This window comes from Orycteropus afer, unplaced genomic scaffold, assembly GCF_000298275.1.
Source record: "Orycteropus afer afer isolate SDZICR_OR568_19922 unplaced genomic scaffold, OryAfe1.0 scaffold00031, whole genome shotgun sequence".
NCBI classification, from domain to species: domain Eukaryota; kingdom Metazoa; phylum Chordata; class Mammalia; order Tubulidentata; family Orycteropodidae; genus Orycteropus; species Orycteropus afer.
Genome location: NW_006921618.1, coordinates 6,503,670 through 6,529,981, shown reverse-complemented (window position 1 = coordinate 6,529,981; position 26,312 = coordinate 6,503,670). Strand labels below are relative to the sequence as shown.

At 46.8% G+C, this 26,312-nt stretch overlaps 1 protein-coding gene across 1 annotated transcript in view; it reads left to right on the top strand.

Moving 5' to 3' along the window:
* ECE1 (endothelin converting enzyme 1) overlaps nt 1-26,312 on the top strand; it is a 74,215-nt gene that overhangs the window by 44,087 nt on the left and 3,816 nt on the right. The window contains exons 9-17 of the mRNA XM_007935668.2: nt 2,083-2,225; nt 3,376-3,490; nt 11,573-11,683; nt 13,490-13,588; nt 14,118-14,195; nt 18,583-18,686; nt 23,060-23,170; nt 23,898-23,965; nt 24,757-24,947. Coding sequence (XP_007933859.1) covers nt 2,083-2,225; nt 3,376-3,490; nt 11,573-11,683; nt 13,490-13,588; nt 14,118-14,195; nt 18,583-18,686; nt 23,060-23,170; nt 23,898-23,965; nt 24,757-24,947 — 1,020 coding nt within the window. The remainder of the gene's footprint in view (nt 1-2,082; nt 2,226-3,375; nt 3,491-11,572; nt 11,684-13,489; nt 13,589-14,117; nt 14,196-18,582; nt 18,687-23,059; nt 23,171-23,897; nt 23,966-24,756; nt 24,948-26,312) is intronic.

Sequence of the window (26,312 nt, the reverse complement as noted above, 5' to 3'; positions counted from 1 at the left end):
CCTTCAGAAAGTCCCCTGAATTCATCTTCACATTGTTGTTGTTGTTATGTGCTGTCGAGTCGGCCCCAACTCATAGCGACCCCTCCTTGAGTTTCCGAGGCAGTATCAGTACAGAAGTAGATTGCCCCATCTTCCTTCCAAGGAGTGGCTGGTGGGTTTGAACCACCAGCCTTCTGGTTAGCAGTCAAGTGCCTTAGGCACTATGCTACCAGAGCTCCATTTAGTGGCTATTAAATGGGGGATCTTATGGCTGCGTGCCTCACTGAGGGATCATAGATGTTTACCAACAGATTATTCATGATCTGCTACTGATTGACCTTCCCAGATGAAGGCATTTTAATACATCTGTCACTTTCTTCATTAGTCTTGCATCTTCCCTTTTTTGAGGAAACAGGAAGAAAATTTGCAATCTGATAGGGCCAGGACCATTCTCAGGAGACCTTGAGCAATAACTGAGAGTTAATCAATTAACATTGATTGAATGCTTGCTAAATGTCACTACCTTTCTGAGTGATTGGCATGCAAAGATGTTTTTTGCTGTAACACAGTCTATGGAGCCAACAACACCTTGCACATGAAAAAGAGCAAAGCATATGGGGAAAATATAGGCCCCTGAATGGCAGAAATGATTAAGCACTTGACTACTAGCTGAAAGGTCAGTAGTTCAGACCCACACAGAGCCACCTCGGAAGGCCTGGCGTTTTGCTTCCAAAAGGTCACAGCCTTGAAATCCCTGTGGAGCAGCTCTACTCTGTACACGTGGGGTTGCCATGAGTCCAAATCAGCTCACTAGCAACTAACCACAACAGCAGTGGGGAAAATAGGGCTCGAGCAGACCGTTCATAAGCTGTGTGACTTTACAACCACAACACCAACAAAACCCTTGGAACCCTGAGGGATAGCTCAGAGTAACTAGAGCCTGCCTCAGGAAATGGAAATGCTGGTTCTTGGCCACCGAGACCCTGCAGATAGGAATGGAGCTCTGAGCAGCAGGATTGCCATTGAGATGGGCCAAGGAGGAAGTGCAACCTGCTTAAGGAAGTGCAACCTGCTTTAAGTGGAGAGTCATGCAAAGCTGGGCATGTGTCCATGGGGAGGGCACCCAGGCACAGGTGCTCATTTTAGTTTTATAAAACTCAAGCTGACAAAGTGCCTGTGTGTGAATTAGCTGAACTCAGGGCTTTTCCCTTCAAAGGTTATTCTACTCCTGCTGCTCCACATCCCCTTACCTTGGAAAAAATCACCCATGGACCAATCCAACCCATACATTATACTGCTATCATTCTTGAATTTACCAAGTACATATGAGCTACTTGATGTTACAGAATCATGAGGGATCATAGATCACAGATGTTTACCAACAGGTTAGAGCAGACAGTGTTCACTGGTTTGATACTGGCTTCTGTGATGATGATGATCCCCATTTTACAGATGAGATACCAAGGCTACATGGGTTAGCTGTTGATTAACTACCCAGGTTCATAAACTTGCTCAGGGCTACACAGCTAATAAATGAGAGAGCTGGAATATGAGCCCATGCAGTTTGGCTCCAGATTCTACACTCTTGACCATCAGAGACCTGTCTAACACTCAGTCTTCTCGCCTGTAAAGTGGAGACAATAGTATCTACCACTTAGGCACGTCATGTGGAGCCAATGAGAAAATAATGTTGTTCGGTGCCATCAGGTTGGCTCTGACTCACAGCAACCCAGTGTATAACAGAACCTGGTTCTGTACCATCCTCATAGTTGTTTCTATGTTTAAGCCCATTATTGCAGTCATTGGGTCAGTCTATCTCATGTTGTTATGTCACCTTTTATCCTATCCTACTTCCATTCCAAATTAAACTTTGTTTTTGGCTCCTATAGAAGTCTAGTTACAGCATCTCGAACAAAAGTCAACGAGCCTCTGTTTGATTATCTGTCTCAACAAAGAGCGCAGCCCCCTCTATCAAACAGGTCCACGCTTTTCCCTCTGTCGGAGGATGGAAGGTGGCAATAGCACCTTTCTTCTGAACGTCCTGGAGACCTGGGCCATGGGGAGAAAGAGCCCAGCCAGATTCATGCTGTTCTTTCCTTCCAGACCTTGGCACCTGCTATCAATTGGCTGCCCTTTCTCAATACCATCTTCTATCCTGTGGAGATCAATGAATCCGAGCCTATTGTGGTCTACGACAAAGAGTACCTTGAACAGGTCTCCACCCTCATCAGAAACACAGACAAGTGGTAAGGGGGCCCTTGGCAGCCTGGGATGGGCCTCTAACAGGCAACAGCTGCCCACTTCTCTCTCAGGCAGGACAGGTTGGGGGCAGGGGATGAAAACTGACTCAGGAAATGGGCCTTGGGGTTGGCTTCTATGAGAGGCATCAGGGCCTCATGTTTGCAAGCAGATGCAAACCCCAGCTCCTCTCCTTACCAGTTTTATAGCCCTAGACAAGTTCTTTGCCCTTTCTTGGATTCAGTGTCCTCTAGAAGATGAAGTTACAAATAGCACCGACCATGTAGGGTGGTTGTAAATAAAAATATGGGAAAAAATTAAAATTATCCAAAACCAACTGTTGGTTTTGGGGGATGTGTGTATTTCTGTGTGTGCAGAGAGAATGTTGTAAGAGAGGGACAGGTTTGTTTTTCTGTGGTTCTATTTTTTCCATTATTGTAATTCACTTGCATAGTTTGCTCTTTCCCTTGCCTTTTTCATAAGCATTTCCCTATGTCATCCCAGACATCATTTTTCACGGCTGTATGGTATTCCATCGGATTTAAATAGGATACTTACTCAACCCCTTCTCCAGTTGTCAGACATTTAGGTGGTTCTGATTTGAAGCTAGATACTCACTGTAGTGGATATGTATCTTTCTGCTGGGATGACTTTGTAAAGTGACAACAGCCACAGACAGGTTGCCTGTGCCCTGGGCATGGGGGCAGGGAGAGGTCTCATTCATGGAAACCTTGGCCTGACTGCCTGGAGCTTCCTACTCTGCCCCTACTTCTTATAAGCCCCCCATGTCCCTCTTGGGCCTCCAGCTAGACATCTCCATGCTGTGGAAATAGCAGCCCCTTCCCGGTTATAGCCCCATAGCCCTACCATCCTGGATGAGTCTCTGCTGCTTCACAGCTTCAGACAAAAAGCAGAAAGCAACTAACATTTATTGAGTACCTGTAGCATGCAGGCCATTGCACTGAACCCTGAGGAGCTTTCCACAGAAGACTGGGTTCTGCCTGGTCAGAGAGCAGCAACCAGATAAACTGGAGTGTGGAGGGGGAATGAGCCTGGGACCAGAAGGTCCTGTTTGGGTGCCCCCTAGTGGTCAGGACTGGGAGTGCTGTGATGTTTCCCACTGAGTTTCTGAGTGCTTCTGGTCTCCTCTTACCCCAGCCTGCTGAACAACTACATGATCTGGAACCTGGTAAGGAAAACGAGTTCTTTCCTTGACCAGCGCTTTCAGGATGCTGATGAGAAGTTCATGGAAGTCATGTACGGGACAAAGAAGGTGAGCCTGTTATCGTGCGTGCTGAGCACCTACTGTGTACCAGGCCCTGGTCTGGAGGGCATGCTACCACAGTGCCCTCCTAGGGCTGTGGGTCTCATGAGGAAGAGAAACCCATGATAGGAAGAGAACATGAGGACTACTGTAAGCCAACCCCAGGGCACAGAGGCTTCTGGGAGGAAGTGATTTTGCTGAGTCTTAAAGGGTAAAGGGAAAGTATTTGCATCTTAATTTATTTACAGTAAAAAGTAAGTCTGTAATCTCCCTGCTCCCTCCCTCTAGATGGTGATGGTGATGATAAACACTTTCCTTGTTGTCTTAGTTCCCTAACACTGCTGTAACAGAAATACCACACGTGGGGGGCTTTAAAGAACAAAAATTTATTTTCTCACAGTTTAGGAGGCTACAAGTCTGAACTCAGGGTGCCAGCTCTAGAGGAAGGCTGCCTCTGTCTGTTCTGGAGGTAAATGCTTGTCTCTTTCAGCTTCTCTTCCTCGGTCCCTTGGTGACATTAGTCCTTTCCCATTTGTGCTTGCTTCTGTGCCATATCTGCTTATTTTACATCTCAGAAGTGATTGGTTTAAGACACACTCTACATTCACTCTTATGACCTCATTAACAAAGCAAAGGAAACTCTGTTTCCAAATGGAATTGCATCCAAAGGCATAGGGGTTAGGATTTATAACATATATTTATTTTGGGGGAACACAATTGAATCCATAACTCTTTTAATCCTCCCTAAAGGAGCTGTGGTGGTGCAGTGAGTAAGGCATTTAGCTGCTAACCAGAAGGTCAGTGGTTCAAACCCATCAGCCACTCTGTGGGAGGGAGATGAGGCAATCTATTTCTGTAAAGATTTACAGCTTTGTAAACCCTATGGGGGTCGCTATGAGTTGGGATAGACTCAGTGGCAGTGGGTTTGGATTTAAGGTGCTAAAATTACCCCATTTTACAGTGGAGACCCCCAGTGATATTACTTCTTCTCCGTAAGTCCAAAGTGCCTGGGACCACACGTGGCTCACAGTAAGCACTACTAAATGTCCCCATCTTCATTATCCTCTCAATCTGGCCTTGGCCTTACTGGGAAGCAAAAGGCCCAGATTCCAGACTAGGTGGTCTCCACCCACCCTTAAATGCCCCCCAGGACCCCTATGGGGCCACTCTTTCCCAGGCCTTGAGAAACCTACCCCTAGCTTCCAAGCCACCTCCACTTTCTCCCCACAGGAGTGGCAGTTACCCTTCTAATAGTTTAGCTGGTGAAAGGCTATTTACTGAATCAAATCCTTCATGTGCCAGGCTTGGAGCTTAGTGGGAATACTGAGATAAGGGAGATGGGATTGGTGTCCCTAGAAGATCACATCTGCTAAGAGACAGGGAGAGCTGGTCGTTCTTCACATGGGCTGCTGGGACTCACCACACCAGGAGCCCCAGAGGGTAGCTGAGGGGGTGCCCAGCTGCAGACTAGTAGAGGCTGGGGTGCCAGATCTACCTGGCATACTCTGCCTCCACCCAGGACAGTTGCCTCTGGCTTCCCAGCAGCAGCTATTAAGACCTCAATAAGACCTACCCAAGGGGGCAGAGCAGGCCCCGCTGGACCCTTCCACAGCCCCTTCCAAGATGCAGTGGAGCATAAGGAGCCAGATCAGTACCTGCAGGAAGGATATGGGCTCCTGCCTTCACACTGGAGCTCTTCCTCTCTCATCCTCATGTACACCCACCTCAGGCAGGAAGGAGTTCCTGGGTAGTGCCACTGGTTAAGTGCTCAACTATTAGCCAAAAGGTTGGCGGTTCAAACCCACCTCGAGGCACCTTGGAAGACAGACCTAGAGATTTGCTTTCTAAAGGTCCCAGCCTTGACAACCCTGTGGAGCAGTTCTGCTCTGTACACGGGGTTGCCATGAGTCATAATCAACTGCGGCAACCAAACAACAACTGGCAGGAAGGGGACTGGCTCAGAGAGTGGCTGGAGGAAGCCCTGCTCCTGATAAGTGGGGCTTCTGTTGTTCTGCTCCACATGCATTTAGTTCGACCAGGCCTGGGTCATAGACATGACCAAGGCGTGGCTTCTGTCCCCTGGAGTGAGTGGTCTCCAAGAGTCTTTATATACGAAGGGTCTGATCAGGACCTGGAACAATAGTAACAGAGTGTTACTAACAGAGCAGTGTGTGGCTGCTCTCTGTGTGCCCAGGACTCACCTGCATCGTCACCAACCCTCCCAGGTAACAGATAAGAAAATGGAGGCTCAGAGGGGCAAAGGCACTTTCCCAAGTCACCCAGCAAGAAAGCAGCCAAGCTGGAACTCAAATCCATATCTATGTGACTGCAACTATTATGCACATTCAGCTACTCACTAATAAAATTATGACAGTAAAAACAAAAGATACCATTATAGGATGTTTAACTTTTATAGGCATTCTCTCATCAAATTCCAACAACAGATCTGTATTTTAGAAATAATCATCATCCTGTTTAACAGGTGAGGAAACTGAGGCTCAGTGAGGTAAAGAGACTGTTCAGAGTCACCCAGGATATCAGTGGAGAGCTGCTCTCAAACCCTAGCTCATCAGAATCCACCGTCCACGCCCCTAAGCGATAGACCTCTCAGCCTCTGCTCTGCAGGAACCAGCAATTAAATGTGAGCCTCCTGGACAGATTCAAAGTACAGGTGCCACTCTAACTAATGTGGCACTGAGAGTGGGTGAGGCACAGAAGCCTCAGCAGGGGCAGTGGCAGGTAGGAGACCCCGGAGGTGGGAGCTCTGAGCCAAGAGTCACTGGATGCCACAGGGCTGAGTGGCAGAGGGTGCTGGTCCCGTTTATAATTCTCCAGTCCTCTCTGCCCCCCAACCATGGCGCTTCTGGGCCCAGCCAGGCCAGGTCCACCCTGCTTATGTCCTGCAAAGAACTCAAAGTCAACAGTCTAGCTATGTGACCTTGGGCTAGTCCTTGAACCTCTGTGAGACTATATCGTCTCATGTAATTTGGGATAATTCCTGACCACCTCACCTCATAGGACCCCTTATGAATAACCATAATTTATAATTAGTTGATTATAGTAAATTTACCATTTATTACAAGTGTTGGGAAAACACAACTTACAAAGCTTCAAAGTTCTAAACCTACCGCCATCCTTCTGGTTAGCAGTCAGATGTCTTAGTCACTACGCCACCAGAGCTCCATAAAGCAGTGTGGAGTGTACAGTTTTTCACCCTGTAGCATAAGGAAAACAGCATAGAACTTTGGGTCAGATCTGTCTCTGAGATGCCGTTTTGTAACCACACAGTGTTGGGCAAGTCACTTCACTGGGGGAGGGCTTCAGTCTTCTTGTGTGTGCAGAAGTGTGACTGGTTGCCCTGCTTACCCAAGAGATGTGGACTGAATGAGGGGAGGCCTGTAAAGCCTGCCGGGGTGCTGAAGCACTCTTCACCAGCTGTTCATCATCTGTTAGTGTTTATGATTTGAGAGTTCCGGCAGGGAGGAAGACACCCCCATGGGTAAGCTCCTCTCCCCTCTGCCTTGCCTAATGCCCCTTGTACTGCACAGTGGAAAAAATGCAGCTGCTTCAGGCTGGCTGGCCGCCCACTCCTTGTCTTTCCAGACTCAGTCACTGTTCCCTCCCAGATGAACACTTCATGACCCTGTCAGGTCGACCTGACCCTTTGCTTCTTGTCACAGGTTTTTCTCATCATCCTGTAGCCTTTCCAGGCATTTCATGACTTGTAGGCAGTCAGCGGGGCCACTTTGAGGGAAGACATTGGAGTCAAACTGCCTTGGTTCAAATCCCACCTCAGCCACTTAATCACTATATGATCCCCTTGGGCAAGGGACTCAACCCTTCTGTGTCTCAGTTCTTTCTTTTATTTTTTTTTTAACTTTTTATTGTGATTTGGGTTAAATTTTACAAAGTAGGTTCATTTTACCTCCAACAGTTCCTACACATTTTGTTTTGTGACACTGGTTACATTCCCTGCAGTGTAACAGCTCTCCTCCCACTTCATCTCTGCAGTTACCCTTTCCTGTGTCCTTCCTGCCTATGCATTTCTGCCTCCCTCCCTTTGTCCCTGTGCAAATGCTGCCCTTCTGACCTCCCATGGTGGATTGTTCTAAGGAGTGCGTTGCCCTGGTGTAGTTGTTTAGTTCATAGGCCTGTCTGTTGTTTGGGTGAGAGTTAAGCCACAGGAGTAAGATCAGTTCCAGGCCCAAAGGGTGACTAAGGGCCATAGTCTTAGGGGTTTTAGCAGTTTCTGTCAGACCAGTAAGCCTGGTCTTTTTTATGATTTTGAGTTTTGTTCTACATTTTTCTCACATTCTATCCAGGATGTCCAGTTTTGATCTACTTCCGAGTGGTTGCCAGTGGTAGCTAGACACCATCTAGTTCTTGTGGTCTCAGGGTCACGTAGGCTGAGGTTTCATAGTTGTACCTCAGTTTCTTTATCTATAAAAAGAGGCTAAGAGAATACCTGCCCTGTGAAATTATGAAGGTCAAATGGGATAATGCATGTTAGGCACTCCAGATATGCCTAGCACCCAGTCAGTCCTTCACAGATGTTTGCTACAATTACTGCAGAGTCCCTGAGTAGTATAGATGGTTAATGTGGTTGGTTGCTAACTGAAAGGTTGGTTCAGACCTACCAGCAGCTCCTCAGAAGAAAGACCAGGCTATGTGCTTCCCTAAAGATCACAGCCAAGAAAACCCCAAGGGTCAGTTCTACGCTGTCACATTGGGTCTCTGTGAATCAAAAATGACTGAACAGCACCCAGCAACAACAATAATTACTCCAGAGTCCCTGGGTGGTGCTAACGTTTAACATGCTTGCCTGCTAACTGGAAGCTTGGAGATTCAAGTCCATCCAGAGGCACCTTGGAAGAAAGGCCTGATGATCTACTTCCAAAAAATCGGCCATTGAAAACCCGATAGAACGCTGTTCTCTGGCATACGTGGGGTCACCGTGAGTCAGAATCAGCAGCAACTGGGGTTTTGTTTGTTTTTATGATTATTGCTGTGATTATTGTTATTGTTGTTATTAGGTGCCATTGAGTTGGTTCTGACCCACCGTGACCCTGTGCACAACAGAACGAAACACTAACTAGTTAGTGGTGCCATCCTCATAGTTGTTGCTATGTTCGGGACCATTGTTGCAGCCACTGTGTCAATCCGTCCTGTTGCTGGTCTTCCCCTTTTGCACTGACCATCAACTTTCCCAACATGATGTCCCTTTCCAGGGACTGGTCCCTCCTGACAACATGACCAAAGTACAAAAGGCAAAGTCTCGCCATCCTTGCCTCTAAGGAGCATTCTGACTATACTTCACCCAGGACAGATTTGTTTGTTCTCCTGGCAGTCCATGGCATATTTAATATTCTTCACCAACACCATAGTTCAAAGGCATCAACTCTACTTCGGTCTTCCTTATTCATTGTCTAGCTTTCACATGCTTATGAGGCTATTGAAAGTACCATGGCTTGGGTCAGGTGCCCGTTAGTCTTCAAAGTGACATCGTTGCTCTTTAACACTTTAAAGAGATCTTTTGTTATAGATTTTCCCGGTGCAGTACGTTGTTTGATTTCTTGACTGCTGCTTTCATGGATTAATATTACTGCATAGAAATGTTCTGGGCATTTCTGTCATGAGCTCTTTGAGGGCAAGGCTCAAGGGTGATGCATCTCTGGATTCCAGAAACCTAGCATAGTCATTTCATGATGGATTGAGAAAAGATTGAAGTTGTCAAAGACTTCATATTACTTGGTTATACAATAAACACCAATGGAAGCAGCAGTCAGGACATCAGACGACATATTGCATTGGGCAAATCTGCTGCAAAAGACCTCTTTCAAGTGATGAAGAGCAAAGAGGTCTCCTTGAAAACTAAGGTGCACCTGGCCCAAGCCATGGTATTCTCAATCACCTCTTATACATGTGAGAGCTGGACAATGAATAAGGAAGACCAAAGAAGAGTTGATGCTTTTGAGTTGTGGTGTTGGAGAAGAATGCTGAGAGTACCATGGTCTGCTAAAAGGACTAACAGATCTGTCCTGGAAGAAGTACAGCCAGAATGCTCCTTAAAAGCGAGAATGGCCAGACTTCGTCTCACCTACTTTAGTCATGTTGTCAGGAGGAAACATTCTCTGGAGAAGGATATCATACTTGGTAAAGTGCAGGGTCAACGAAGAAGGGGAAGGTCCTCAATGAGATGAATTGACACAGTGGCTTCAACAGTGGGCTCAGTTACAGCAAGGATTGTGAGGCTGGCACAGGACTGGGCAGTGTTTCGTTCTGCTGTGCATGGGGTCGCTATGAGTCAGAGACGAGTCGACGGCATGTATACTACAACAGTAGCATAGTCAGCGTGCAGGGGAACTGTTCTGAGAATGCTGTGTGAGTGAACTAATGAGTGTGTGCATGCATGAATGGGTTTATCCAGATGATCTCCTGAGAATACAACAAGTAAGAATCTGTCCATGATTTATGTATCACAGCTCAAAGCCTCCATGGAGCTATGAGTATTCTAGAACAGCCTTAGTCCCTACCTCCTGTGGGGTCATCCTCTGCCAGATCCAGGTGCAGCCTCCATATCCAACTGTGGACTTCCCAGCTGAGGAAAGGGGGGTATGGGGAACAGGGTGGGGATGGAGCAGAAGGCGGGCATCCCAGTGGACATGTGGCTGGGAAAGCTTGAAAGAACTTGGACAACTCAATTTAGAGAAGGCCAGAGTGAGGTTTTTTTTTCCCTTCTCTCTCCCCTTCATTCCTTCCTTCTTGCCTGCCTGCAAGAAATTTTTCAACTGAAGTCTAATTTGTATAAATTAAAATGCACCTTTTACCTTAAGTACTCAGTTCAGTGAGTTTTGACAAATGTCCCAACCCCTGTAACAGCACCCCAGCCAAGGTGAAGAACATTTCCGTTACCCATTTATCTGTTGTTCTCTGAGCAGGAAGTTCCCTCATCCCCCTTTCCAGGCATTCCTACCCCTAAGCCCCAGAGGCAGCCAGTTCTGATTTCTATAACCATAGTTTTGCCTGTTGTAGGACTTTACATAGAGTCCTATACCCTGTACTCTGGTGTCTGGCTTCTTTTGCTCAGCATAACGCCTGTGAAATTAACTCCTGCTACTGCAAACATCAGTAGTTCATTCCATTTTGTTGCCAAGGAGACGTATGCCGTTGTATGAAAATACCACATGTTGCATATTTCTCTGCCTGTTGATGGGCGTTTGAGTTGCTTTCAGTTTGTGGCCTATTAGGAGTCAAGCTGTTCCGAGCCAGAGTGTGTTCGCCACCTGTTCTTCAGGGTTAAGGACATGAACCCCTCTGCAGCACAAAGATTTACACTTGTGGTCTGACAGACTGTGTTTGGTGGCCTGGCCAAGGGAGCAACGGGGGCTGAAACCAGATCTCACACTCTTCACCAAGCCATGCTCCTTGAGGCTGCAGCCCACAGGGCCATCTGTGTCCCATTGACACAGAGGCATCCTGTGGGCCAGTGAGGCTGAGAGCCAAGGGTAAACGTCCCTAGTAGAATCGTACAGCATTGCCAGGGCTGTTCTTTCTCTAGGAGACTTTAAGATGGGGCTGGAGCCCTGGGCTTCTGGAAGGAGTCTCCTAGACCCTTCCTGGGAAGGTAACTTCCCCCACATTCCTCACTGCCAGGATTCCTAGGCTTCTCCAGGAAGCAGGACAACACACAGAGAAAACAGGGGGTATGGAGTCAGGGATGTCAGAGTTCCATCCCAACAACACCCCTTACTCACTGGGAGCCCCTGGACCAGCATCTTTCTCTTTCAGAGTTTCTGTTTGTTCATTTGTCAAGTGCCCATGATCCCTGCCCCATGGGGTCATCTTGGTGGTTCTATGTGATATTGTTTGTTTGTGAGTGCAGGGTGTGTCATGTGGACATGGAAGATAGTGAGGAAGGATCTCCCATGGCCTCTTGGCCCATCCAGCATATAAAACGACTTCCACTGGGTCAGAAAAGGGCTCTCTGTGGTTCTGGAAGGTAGCATGGGCCCAAAATGGTGCTACCTCTGACCGGAAAGGCATTGGGAAGAAGGACTGGGGCTGAGTAACCCTCTCCCTTGTGCTTTGCAGACCTGTCTTCCTCGCTGGAAGTTTTGCGTGAGTGACACAGAAAACAACCTGGGCTTTGCACTGGGCCCCATGTTTGTCAAAGCGACCTTCGCCGAGGACAGCAAGAACATAGTAAGTGTCTCCCATGGACAGAGGCAGGGACATCATGGCTGCAGTAGCCTCTCTTGGGCTTGCCAGGCTGCAGGCCTGCACTTTCTAAGTTTCCTCAAGCCCTGAATGATGTGAGTTACTCGTAATAGCTATCATTATTAAGTGCCTGGTGTTATCAGAGTGTCTCATTTAACCCACACAGCAACCCTGTTGTTGTTAGGTGCCATCGAGTCAGCTCTGACTCATAGCAACCTTTTGTACAAAAGAACAAAATACTGACCAGTCATGTGCCATCCTCACAATCCTTGCTATGCTTGAGCCCATCGTTGCACCTGCTCTCTCAATCTGTCTCATTAAGGACCTTCCCCTTTTTCTTTGACCTTCTACATTACCAAGCATAATGTCCTTCTTCAGGGACTGGTCCCTTCTGACAACATGACCAAAGTACGTGAGATGAAGTGTGACCATTCTAGCTTCTAAGGAACATCTGGCTGTACTTCTAAGACAGATTTGCCATGAGCCGCCAAAAGTCCATGGTACTTTCAATATTCTTTGCCAACAAATACATCAATTATTCTTCTGTCTTCCATATTTATTGTCCAGCTCTCATACATATGAGGTGACTGAAAATATCATGGCTTGGGTCAGGTGCACTTTAGTCTTCAAAGTGACATATTTGCTCTTTAACACTTTAAAATTGTCTTTTGCAGCAAATTTGCCCAATGCAATGCATTGTCTGATTTCTTGGCTGCTGCTTCCATGGGCATTGATTGTGTATCCAAGTAAAATGAAATCCTTGACAACTTCAATCTTTTTTCCATTTATCATGATGTTATTTACTGGTCCATTTATGAGGGCTTTTTTTATAATTTTTTTTAATGTTGAAGTATAATCCTTCAGTATGGATTGCAGCAACTCTGTGAGGTTATAATAGGCATCTCCACCTCCAGAGGGTGTTGTGAGGACCCAGTGGGGTGTCAGCAGAGAAGCTCTGGCCCAGGGGCTGACATTTGCCTTACTCTGCAGGTGATAGGCTTGTTCTAAAGAGACAAAGGGAAATCATGGCTAAGCGCCATGGAAGCAGCAGACCCACACTCAGATCCTGGCTCCACCATTTCCTGGCTGGGTGACTCAGGACAGTATTCTCTCCCCACCCATAACATGGAGGTGGTGATCTCCAGCTGAGGTGGCAGGTTACATGAGATACTATATGTAAGGGGCTCAGCAGACCACCTAGCACCAAAGAAGGATTTAATAAATGGTAGTCATTATATGATTGTCATAGCTTCATTACTAATAATACTGATTACATAGCTGTTACATGCAGTTGAAGGTTAGCGAGCCAAGAAACAAATCAATACCCTATGTGGCTTGCCATGAGCTGCTGAAGCAGAACTGGAGTCCAGGTCTGCTCTTTCTGCCTGTGACATTATCACTCTCAAGAGCAGTCACTCATCTCTAGATTTGAAGACCATTCCATCAAAAAGGAGTTCTGTGATAACTTTGGGAAAGGCTGTATATTCTCTTTCCAAAAGAAGCACAGTGCCTATGACCACATTAAAAGTCCTTGTGAAGAGACTATTCTTATTTTCCCAAGTCTTGTCCAAGCTTATTTGACCACGGAACTGTTTATGGAGACCCAGGTGATCTCACAGGATGTCACGTTCAGAAGAACAGAGTATGGAGAACATGGCTGTGGTTCCTTCCTAATCCAGAAGCCAAAACCTGAGTTCTGTCTCTGCCCTGCATAATCTCTACATGAGGTGCCTGCAGCATTTGGGCGAGTCCAATGCCCAGGCCTTACTGGTACAGCATCTGTCTCCTCAGGCCAGTGAGATCATTTTGGAGATCAAGAAGGCATTTGAGGAAAGCTTGAGCACACTGAAGTGGATGGATGAAGACACTCGCAAGTCGGCCAAGGAAAAGGTGAGAGGCCAGCTAGGTGCTTGAAGGGGTTGCAGAGGCCTCCAGAACACACAGCAGCAGGCAGCGCTAGAGGAGGGTGGATGAAGGTCAGACTCGTTTTATGGAGTGAGCACAGCATAGACATAGTCCCTACTCTCAGGGAGTGAGCCATCTAGCAAGTTGGAGGGACAGCCTTAGACACATGATTGCACTAATAACTGTATAAAAATAAACTGTCGTGTGCGTGAGAGAAAAGTACAGGGAACTGTGGCATGTGTAATGGACAGTGAGAGCTCAGACATGGTCCAGTGGGGTGGTGGGCAGGGCAGGCTTCCCTCTGAAAATGACATTTAAGCAGAGACCCAAAGGATGAGTAGAAGTTAGCTAAAGGGGAAATCGTTACAGAAAGAGATTTGAAATCCCTGAGGCGGGAGGAGCCCAGCCCCTGTGTCCCCTTGGCCCAGACCCCAAGCCCTGCACTCCTAGAGTAGGAGGCTGGCCTGGCCTGCGTGGCTCACCTCTCATGGTCCTCTCCATCTCTCCTGCACAGGCGGACGCGATCTACAATATGATAGGCTACCCCAACTTCATCATGGACCCCAAGGAGCTAGACAAAGTATTCAATGATGTGAGTGCTTCCATGGCCCCCTTGAATCTCCAAATGTCCCTGGGGATTCCCACTTGGAAAAGGACAGAGGTAGGGCTGGGTCCGGATGAGTGCTGGAGGCATCTTGGCTGTTGAGATACTATTACAAGATGATTACAGTGTGGACTTTGGGGATGGATCTAGTAGGAAGAAGCTATTTCCTGCTCCTTCCTTTTCTGGGCCAGCCAAGACCCCTGCCTCCCTGGAGCCACCATTGGGGTAGTGCTCAGCAGTTAACACGAGAATGTGTGTTGAATGCCCTGTTGGAGATGGTCAGCTCCATGTAATGGGTGGGAAGTAATGGGGTAGGGGAGATCTTAGATGTGCAGAGGGAGTTGGTACCCCTAAATATCAGGGGATGTTATACCCCTATATATATATCCTTATACCCCGCCTTTCCCTTCCCTACTCCAAAGTTGCTTCATATCTTTAGGGATCCTCCCCCAAAGAAACCTGAACCTCTGATTTTGACCTTGAGATGCTAATGGGAAAGAAAAAAAAAAATTCACTGCCATCAAGTTGGATCTGACTCATAGTGATTCCTCCTTGGCTTTCTACTATGGAAGTAGATTGCCCAATCTTCCTTCCACAGAGTGGCTGCTGGGTTTGAACCAGCCTCCTGATTGGCAGTCAAATGCCTTAGGCACTACGCCATGAGAGCCATAAATCCCCAATGTTTTCTGCTTAATTTTTATTGTGATTTGGCTGAAAGTTTACTGAGCAAATTCGTTTTCCACACAGCAGTTGATACACATTTTGTCTCATGACATTGACTGCAATTCCCCACAATGTAATAGCTCTCTTCCCACTTCCTCCCCACAGTTGTCTCTTCCCTGTGTCCTTCCCTCCGTGCACTTCTGCCCCTCCCCCCACCTCAAACTATCTCCCTGTGCAAACACTTTCCTTCCATTCTCCTATGATTGATTGCTCCAAGGACTGTATCTACATAATGTAAATGTTCACCCCATATGCCTGTCTGCCATTTGGCTGGAAGCCACAGGAGTGAGTACTGTTCCAGATCTGAAGGGTAACTAGGGGCCATGGCCTAGGGGATCACACTAGGCTCCATCAGACCAGTAAACATGGTCTTTTTTTTTTTTTTTTCATGATTTTGAGTTTTATTCCACATTGTTCTCCCACTCTGTTCAGAATCTGCACTGATCCCTTTCCAAGTGGTTGACAGTGATAGCCAGGTACTATCTAATTCTTCTGGTCTCGTGGTCTTATAGGCTGAGGATCGCATGGTCTACTAGTCCCTTGGACTAATTGTTTCTGTGCATCTTTTGGTTTTCTTCATTCTTCTTTGCTCTGGATGAGGAGAGACCCATCATTGCATCTAGATGGCCACTTGCAAGTTTTTAGACCCCAGTTGCTACTCACCAAAGTAAGATATAGAACAGTGTTTGTGTGTAGTGTGCAATGCCAGTTGAGCTTGATGTCCCCTGTGACCATGGTCCTGAGCCCACAGGTCCAACTACTCACTCCCTCAGGGTAGCTGGCTATGGCCAAGAAGCCACCGCAGTCTTCCCCCTTGTCAGCTCTACTGTACACCCAGACATTCTTATAACACATATAGAAGCATTGTCTGCCAACCCTATACGTGGTCATGGGCACAGTCCCCCCTGCTTAGACATACCTGATCATTCAGCCTGTGTACCCATCTATCCCAGTGTATTTTAAAATTTAATTTATGCAACAAGGGCAGTTGATACATCCCTCTGGTTAGAACTCCTGGCAAATCACTCCTTTGAATGCATTAGGATTCTGCCTCAACAGATAAAGTTTTCTATCTTCTTATGATTGAAATTTGTGAGTCCACGCCCTTTATGTATTTCTTTTTTTCCAGTTCTGACTGTTGCATTTTTTTAAATTGTGGTAAATATATCTGTAACAAACGTGTGACATCTCAACGTTCTTTATATGTACCTGTCATTCAGTGACAGCTGTTACGCCCCATGCTGTTCATCCTTCACCCTCACCTGTTCCCATATGATCCCATCACCTGGAACAGACGCTTGCTGTCTCCTAACCAGTGCAAGGATTTTTTTTAAATTATAACAACTTGCCGTTTTGTTTACATTTAAAACCTAAGAATATCAAAATCACATTTGAGAAAACATAAAAATGACCAGAATTAATGGTTGAAAAGACTGATGGGACCCCCGAGACTATGGCCCTTTGGGTCTAGAAATGGACTCACTTCCATGGATTGTCTCTCAGCCCAACAGTAGAAAGACCTACATACAGAGCACCTACCCCAGGGAGATGCACCCACATACTGTAGGGAAATGCACGCTCTGTATCAAGCAGCCATGAGACACCAGAGGGGTAGCACTCACATAGAGTGAAAGCTGGGCAGACAGGAATGCGTGGATGAGAGGGGCACAGGGAGGGGGTGGTCGCGGGGAGGAGAGAGGAGCAGAGTTTTTATGGTTGGGGATGGTAATCGGGGCCATAAAACCAAATGTGCATGAACTGTTGAATGTAAAACAAGCACCCAAAGCACAATTTTAAAAAATCACATTTGAGAATATGAGATTCGTTTTGTAGCCTTTTCTCTCTTTTTTAAAAACTATTTTATCATTCTTTTGTTGAAAGTTTACTCAATACTTTTTAAATCATTCCCATTAACAGTTACTACACAAATTGTTCACAGACATTGGTTGCCTTTTCCAGTCTGTCAGCATCCTCATTAATTGCATTCTGGGTGTTTCACTTCCAGTAATCTGGCTTCCCTGTCCTTTCACCCTTTCATCTTTGCTTTAGAGTAAATGCTGACCATTTGGTCTCACACAGATGATTTCGTAAAGATGCGTAGTACTCACTGGTAAGACTTTTTATTTCATGAGCTATTCTGCTGTTTAGCTAAAAGTTGCCCTCAGTGGGTTCAAGGTTTACGGAGTCTCTCCAGGCAGTAGTCTCAAGGAGTCCTCTAGTCTAACCAGCCCAGTATGTCTGGACATGTTAGGAATTTGTTCCACATTTTTCTCCCCTTCTGTCAGGATCCATCTATCGTGACCCTGATTGGAACCATCCGTAGTGGTAGCCAGGCACCACGTAGATCTTCTGGTCTTAGGGTAGATGAGGCTGTGGTGCATGGAGACTATTAATCCTGTGGACAGTTTTCTTCTCTAAGTCTTTGGTTTCCTTCTTTCCCTTTTACTCCAGATGTGATGAGACCAATAGGTTTAGTAGCCTTTTCTCTTGAGAATAATTGAAGATGCCCCGGAGTGTCATGATACAAGTCCAGGGTGTCCTAGAAGGACCCAAGCTGAGCTCACAGGATAAGAGTCCTACCCCAGAGGGCCAAGTGTCTTACCCAAGACACCTGATACAAAGCCAGAAAGGTCTGGAGTGGATCTAAGAGGGAGTGTTGCAGCTGTCAAGAACAAAACAACTAGGCTGAGTGGTGATGGGGGTGTGGGAAAAGGCCTGTCCCTCGACGCTTCAGAGGAGATAGAGCCTGGCTTGATTTATTTGATCTGTGCTGTCCAGTATGGTAGCCATTAGCCATACATGGTTATTTGATTAATTTAAATTGAAAGTAATTAAGTTAAATTAAAAAGCCAGTTCCTTGGTTGTACTGCCCACATCTGAAATGTTTAGTAGGCACTTGTGACTTGTGCTTGTTGACAGGGCCCAGCAAGTCAGTGGTGACTCATAGTGACCATGTGTATAATAGAGCAAAACCCTGCCTGGTCCTGTGCCATGCTCACAGTCATTGCTATGTTTGAGCCCACTGTGCAGCCACTGTGTCAGTCCATCTCCTTGAGGGTCTCCCCCTTTCACACTGACCTTCTGCTTTACCAAGCATCATGTACTTCTCCAGGGACTGGTCCCTCCTGATAACATGTCCAAAGTATGTGAGACAAAATCTGGCCATCCTTGCTTCTGAAGAGCATTCTGGGTGTATTTCTTCTAAGACAGATTGTTCATCCTGCTGGAAGCCCATGGTTTTTCAATATTCTTTGCCAGTAGTACCTGCCATGCTAGACAGCTTGCACACAGAACATTTCCATTTTCATAGAAGGTTCAATTGGGCAGCACTGGAGATATTTCTTGCCTGATGCCCAGGTGCTCTCAGAGGATATCCTGCCACCCTATGATATTTTCAGGTGCTCCTTAACCAAAGCTTTTAGCGTGTGCTTGAAGTAGAGAGTTAGTGCTAGGGTGTCAGGGTGAGGGCCTAGCAAAGAGCCAAAGCTTGTGGCCTAGGGCACCCCCTCCATCTGGACTCTTACCTGTGGACCAGTCCCTCAAACCTGTCAAGGTCTCTGCTCATTTTTAGAAGGAGAAGTTTGCACTGGAGAATCTGCAGCACCTCCCAGCTCTGATGTTCTCTGACCCTGTCACTGCCTTTCCTTTCCAGTACACTGCAGTCCCGGACCTCTACTTTGAGAACGCCATGCGGTTTTTCAACTTCTCGTGGAGGGTGACTGCTGACCAGCTCAGGAAAGCTCCCAACCGAGATCAGTGAGTCCTCCTGGGCTTCTTTGGGAAGCTGCTGGCTCCCAGCACATTGAGGTGCTCAGGACTGGCCTGGCATTTATCCAGCACTTACCGTGTGCCAGATGTAACTGTCATCGTAGCCTTCTGGAGGGTGGATACTGTTGTGATCCCTACTTTTCAAATGAAGGAACCAAGGAACAAACAACTGTTGTCCCCCCCGCCCCACCCCCCCAAAAAAGGCAGCGGAATTGGAATCAGCCCACATTTGTCTGCTGCCAGGGCCCAGGCTATTGGAGTAAGCCTGGCTTCTGGAGTTGAGTGGACCTAGCATCAAATCCTGACTCTACCACTTCAGCACTCTGAGCCATTGTTTCATTATCTGCAAAGCAGAATGGTGGCAGCTGGTTCTTGGGTCTTTGTAACAATCAATGCAAGAACTTGGGGATCCTTAATCAAGGCTGTTGTTGTTATTTGCCGTCAAGTCAGACCGACTCATAGCGACCTCTCCTTGGGTTTCCGAGGCAGTATCGCTATGGAAGTGGATGGGGCTAGCTTCCTGTAATTCCTTACTAATAGGTATAGTGATCTCTCAGGGATAGCTCTTCACAGTAGCCTGCAGAAGTTTTGGGATAGATCCCTGAGACTGTGGTTCCCAAACCCCACTGCACATCAGAACCTTTTGGGAAACTTTAAAAAAAATGTTTATCTTCCTTACCCCTGCCCCCTAACCTTAAATCAGAATAATGTGGAGTGAAACCCGGAGAGCTGTCTTTTTTCTTTCTTTAACAGTCTCATGAGAAAAGTCAGATGTAATCAGCCTAGCCCTATTCCTTAGACTACTGTTCCTTGTTCCTAAAACATTGTGCAGGAAAAAGCTTAGCAAAAGGGCCAGCACCTTCTCTTTGCCTCTGGCGTCCCCTCATGGGCAACAGAAGTTTGAACATCTTTGTTAACCTGTAAGTTTCCTATCTTTAACCAGGGCGCCCCGTAAACACACATGAGCATGGGCTTTTACCTCCAGAGCATAGCACAAGCACTGCCACAAGGTTGTGAGTTTTATTAGAAGTCTGAATTTAGCTTAAAAAAATCATGTGAATTTTGTAATTCATTATATTAATGTAAGGAACCCTAAGGCGTCCTGGTAGCATCGTGCCTAAGGCACTTGACTGCTGCTAACCAGAAGGCTGGCGGTTCAAACCCACCAGCCACTCTTCTGAAGGAAGGTTGGGCAATCTACTTCTGTAGTGATACCGCCTCGGAAACCCAAGGAGGGGTCGTTATGAGTCGGGGCCAACTCGACAGCACACAACAACAACCAGGAGCCCTAGTGGCGCAACAAGTAAGTACTCAGTTGCTAACTAAAAGTTTGGGAACTCTGGTGGTGTAGTGCCTCAGGCATTTGACTGCTAACCAGAAGGCTGGCAGTTCAAACCCACCAGCCACTCCTCAGAAGGAAAGTCAGGCAGTCTACTTCCACAGTGATACCGCCTTGGAAACCCAAGGAGGGGTCGCTGTGAGTCAGATTCGACTTGACGGCAATGAGTTTTTAACAGCTCTGCAGGCCAAAGACCTGATGATCTGCTTCCAGAAAAGATTACTGCCTGAAAAACCCTCTAGGGCAGTTCTATTTTGTCATATGGGGTCATTATGAGGGGAATCTACTTAACACCACCCAACAACAACCCATTAATCTATCTATAATTATTTGCATATAAATATGAGGCTTTGTCTTTCCCATGGCTTTATGCATCCCTTAACACATCTCTGGGGACCTCACCGAGAGGAGACAGAACCATTGTCTAAGCTCTTAGGGAAAGTGTCCTTTCTGTCTTGCTCCACTTCTCACTGGCCCTTCCCTAACCCCCATATACCCCCTCCCCATGCTCCTACCTCTCCACCCCCCTGATTCCAGAAAGGCATTGAGAGGCCAAATATCGTTACTCTTTGCCATCAATTTCAAATTTTTTGTTCTCGGGACCCTCTGTCAGGTACTACTGGCAATTAAAGACCCTCCTCTTTAATTGTTGGAACCAAAAGACCTTTCATTTATGTAAGTTATATGAATTTGTATGAAATTTTTTTATGAAAAATAACTTTTTCCAAAACTAAACAAAAATTGTGGAAAAAGAGGTATTTATTTAACTGTTGCAATATGCTAGTTTGAAATTCAAGAAACTAACCTCAAAAAAAGAAAAGCTAACCTCACACAAATACATAGTTACAAGAAAAAAGTAGTAGTCTGTCCTGATACCTGTGCATAGTCTTCTCTGATACTCCACCAACGCTTGGCAAGTAGTAGTTTCATAAAGGTTAGTTGCTGTGTAGAATCTGAAACCTTATTCATGAACTTTTCTTACTGTTACGTTGAAAATCCATTGACCTGTGTTGTTCTTCAAATAGATCTCGTGCCCAAGCATCATTTTATAACATTGGTCATTTGGAAAACACTATACAATATCAAAAAATACTATATTTTTAATGTCTGCACCGATCTTGTGAGAAAAGTCTTTAAACTTTTGGGTCAATGCCAAGTATATGGAGACAAATCTAAGTTTTTCTATTTTAATTTTTCCTTGAAGCCTCAAAGTGTTATCATGGGCAACAGATAGTGCCAGTTGTTTACCTTGAAGTGACAAGCTCACTTTTTTCATTTTCAAGAAAATGTCTGCTGCATACCCATGTCTGGATGTCCATAGTTTGTCAGTAGTTTTCTCAAGTAAAAGTGATGTCCATGCAGAAAGCACAATGCTTTATATGTGCTTCCCTTTGATCACACAGAATACACTCAAGGGTCTCGATTTAATGACATTAATACTCATGCTACTTTATCAAGGACATTCATAAGTGAAAATGGCTTTCCCCTACCCCTTGAGTGCATGCTAGTGACAAACAATGACTGGAACAGTTTAGTGCCTTGATATATTCTAAGGCCCGCAGTTTTACCCCCATTACTTTTGCAACCACCAATGCAATACAACACAGTGGAAAAGGCAAGTTATGTTTTAATCAGGGCTTCAAGCCAGTTTAAACAGGTTCAGTCATGGCTGGTGCAGCAAAATTTGAATAGACCCAAATTTGTAAAGTGTAGAGTGTACTGGAATAATAACCAGAACAGGAACAATCACGGGTCAAAGCCCTGGAATGAGAGACTTGGAAGAGGCATAGTGAGCCCTTTCAGGAGCCTGATGTGGCATATTGGATTACTGACGGGACCCTGAAGAGCAACACACATTCTGATTGGAGCAGTAAGCTGCCATCTTTGCATTAGGTACTGTTGTTTCCCACTCGGCTGGTCAAGGGATTTGGTTGCTATGCAACAGTGCTGCCCTTGTTTTCTAAGAGGAAAATTACGTTTCTCTCAGGACACTGGGCCATAATTTTGCCTCTTCTGGTTATTGTTCTGCTACACTCACATTTTACAAATTTGGGTCCATTCCAGTGTCACTTCATCAGCATGACTGAACCAGGAAGAACTGGTTTGAAGTCCTGGTTTTAATATTGTTATGAAAGTAGTTGTGACCTCACAAAGCCCTGAGGGGATGTTGAGTACCCTCCCCCCACAAGGTATCCACACACCACACTTTTGAGAACTTCTAATAGATACTTTATGAGCCTAGACAGTGAAGACTTGGTGACCTTGCCCTTTGTAAGAGCCTCAGTATCCCACGTGTGGGTGTGGCATCATTTATTGAACCAGGCTCTTATTTATAGACATGGAAGTTTTCTCCAGTTTTTGCCTCTCAAAAACAATACTGCTGTGGATGTCCTTATACTTTGTGCACTTGGGCCCTGGAGCCCAGGGGAATCACATTTTTTAAAATAATTTATTGGTGGTGGTGTTCATGTTGAAAATATACACAGCAAAACATAACATACACCAGTTCAATTTCTACATGTACAATTCAGTGACATTGATTACATTCTTCAAGTTGTGCAACCACCTTACCCTCCTTTACTAAATTGTTCCTCCTATTCAAACATACACTCACTGCCCCCTATGCTTCCTATCTAATCTTTCAAGTTGCTGTTGTCAATTTGATCCCGTGTAGGTAGTTCTTTAGGAGCTCTGGTAGCATAGTGGCTAAAGCACTTGACTGCTAACCAGACAGCTGGTGGTTCAAACCCACCAGCCACTCCTCGGAAGGAAGGTTGGGCAATCCTACTTCCGTAGTGATACTGCCTCGGAAACCCAAGGAGGGGTCGCTATGAGTCGGGGCCGACTCGACGGCACATAACAACAACAACAGGTAGTTCTTTAAAAGAGCATAATGTTCAAGGCAGACATGAGTCACATTTTTGAGGCCTTTGTACTGATGCCAAGCTGCCTTCCAGATGGACTGTCCCCACCTGCCATCTCCCCAGCAGTGCCCAAGAGCTCAGGTGTGTGTCCTTTGCAGGTGGAGTATGACCCCGCCCATGGTGAATGCTTACTACTCGCCCACCAAGAATGAGATCGTATTTCCAGCTGGGATCCTGCAGGCACCCTTCTACACCCGCTCCTCACCCAAGTAGGTTACTTCTTGTGCTCCTACCCATCTTCCTCACTCGCCTCTTGAAGGACCTCCAGCCCAGACCCAGTGGCCCACAGCTGACCATGTGACCAAGCCAGTCAGAATGAGTGATCCTTGTCCCAGTGGCCCAGGTAGCATGGGATTTTCATTGCAGCAGAATTCTCATCCTCCAGAATCCCTCCAAAGATGTCTCAGATCAGGGTGCCCTGCACAGTGGGATCTTGGGTTGTGTCATGGAGTTAGGAGCCCTGTGTAGGGGAAATGACCCTCTAATAATTGTTTAAAGCAGTCTTAGCTGGAGAGTGGGGAAGGCTGAGGACACTCTCAGAAATGGAATCCACATGTTGTGGGTTCAAGCCCCAGGCCTGGTGTTTGCTGACTGGGTGGCCCTTGGGCAAAGTGATTGAACCATGCTAAGCCTCAGTTGACTCATCTATAGCATCACTTAATAATGCCCCTTTTGAGATGACAAAGACAATGCAGGTCTGTAGAGCATCAAGCACAGTGCTTGGCATCCACTGGGCACCAGCTGACTATAGCTGACTCTGCCCAGCCCCCAGCTGGCTTCAGGGACCTGGCTGGAGGCCCATGCTCGGTTATGTCCTCACAAAGCTCTGTGGGATTCAGCTGTGTCTCCAGATCTGGCAAGCGAGGGACACATAGGCAAAGATGAGAGGCCCTTCTCTCACGCCATCACCCTCACTTTTATGTCCCTCCCCTCCAGAGCCTTGAACTTTGGTGGCATTGGTGTCGTCGTGGGCCATGAGCTGACTCATGCTTTTGACGATCAAGGTACAGGCTTCTTGGTTCCCTTCAGAAAGAGCACAGCCCAGCCCCACTGCCTCATTCTAAGGGGGAGACACAGGGAGCTGGATTCAAATTCTGGTCTGCGACCTGCTAATTGCATGAACTTTAGCAAGTCCCACCATTTCTCCAAGTCTTCTTTTCCTAGTCTGTAAAATGGGAATGCATTTGACATTGATTATTGTTGGGACTGTGTATGTCGTACAGCAGCCTGCTTCTGGGAGTGTTCAGTCCATGGTGGTGGGAATCAACCCTCAATCAGGGGCACACAGTTTTGCCACTCCAGAGCTATCACTTCTCTTATCCCACTGTAATCAGTGCAGCTGAAGTCCATCCTTCCTCACAGTTAACAATCAGAACCTTCTCTCATTGCCTCCTGCCTCGGGGAGTCCCCAAAGCCAAGAAGGAAGACTCAGAGACATGGGATGCAGGCCCTTCTGGTGACGCAAGTGCTTCTGGCTGCAATGACCACTCTTGGGCATCAGTTACACGGGGTTAGGGCTCTTAGCCCATCTTGAAAATAAACCCCACTCCAAAGGTTCATGTCTGAACATGCTGACCCTTTGCCTGGATCACTGTCTTCCCTCCTCTTTCCTGGGCCCCCTAATTTGCCAATTAACCCACTTTATCACTCAGAAGGGTGTCTTTGCCCCAGCAGGTAGTTGGATGGGTAGAGAGGTAAAGCCACTTCTCACTGGGAGGAGAGAGGAGAGATCAGGAGCAGCAAGACCCTGCCCCCACTGTCCTCTGCTTGACCTAACACTTCCACTGGCCTGCAGGACGGGAGTATGACAAGGACGGGAACCTCCGGCCCTGGTGGAAGAACTCATCAGTGGAGGCGTTTAAGCAGCAAACCGAGTGCATGGTGGAGCAGTACGGTAACTACAGCGTGAATGGGGAGCCGGTGAACGGCCGGCACACTCTCGGCGAGAACATCGCCGACAACGGGGGCCTCAAGGCAGCCTACCGGGTAAGAGTCCCACCCCACAGATCCCTCGGCCCCCAGTCTGGGTCTGTCCAGATGCCTCATCAATGAAAGAGCAATACAGACACCCTTAGGCAATCTGAGCAGCAGTTGGACTTCATTTCCCCCTCTGCGGTAATAGGGCTGATGGAGGTGGTGTCTGTGATGGGCCCCAGCACAGAGCTGGGCACAGAGGCTTTGGGTTCTTGAGTCTGTCCTGAACTGAGAGACAGGAAAGGCTTTGGGCTAAATCATCTAAAGACCCTGCTTGTTCTTCCCACTGCAGGGAGACCAGTGCTAAGTTAGTCAGCAGTGGGCCCGGAAGCTGCTGTGGGCCAGGGAAGAGGGATATTGGACATGGAGCCAGTTCTGGCTTGAGAGTAAGTCACTCATTCTCCTGGAGCCTCAGTTTGCTGGGCTGTGAAGGTCTAGCACCTGCCTCATTGTGCTGTTGAGATGAAACAAGATAACTCAGGCACAGGGCCTGGTCCAGAGTGACACTCAGCTAGCAGAGTAGAATGGGAGAGAGCAGGCCAGGACAGCAGAGGAGGAAGTCACCAGGGAGAGCCATCCAGGGGGTCCCCTAACCGTTACTGTAAGAGCAGTGATAGCAGGAGGCACAGTTTACTGAGATCTGATTGTGCACCAGACTGTGTGCTCCATACCCCACAACTTCATCATTAGAGAGTACAGTCCCTGTTTTACAGATGAGGAAACTGGGCCAGAAACATTCGGTAACTTATCTAAAGCCCACCAGTCAGTGAAAATGTATTATCCACCATGTACTGTTTCAGGCACTGGTGATTCTGTGGCAAGACAGAGAGGGGCCTTGTTGTCACAATGCTTACAATCTTAGTATGGGGCAGGAGGGTTGATTAGCACTTAAACAAATAAGATACTGTCAGATATTGATAAGATTAAGAATAAAGTAATAAGGAATAACAGGGCAAGAAGTGGTCCTTCTGGAGGAGATGACATTTGAACTGAGACCTAAGTGAGGAGGAAGAGGCAAGAAAAAGTGGTAGAAGAATAGCTCACTTCAAGGGCCATGAGCTGGACATAGCCTTGCACGTTCAAGGACAGGAAGTAGGGCAGGGCAGGGACAGGAGTGGAGGGAATGCAGAGCTGAAGGGAGAAAGTAAGTTTGTGATGGGGACCAGGTCAGTCCGGGCTTCTGTATCTGAGTATAGAGCTTGGTTTTAATCTGGATGCAATAGGGTGCCATTGGTTGTTTTTTGTTTTTAACAGAAGAATTAAAAAAAAAAAAAAAAAACTCACTGCCACCAAGTCCATTCTGACTCATAGTGACTCCGCCTTGGGTTTCCAAGGTGGTATCTCAATGGAAGTAGATTGTTCAGTCTTCCTTCCGAC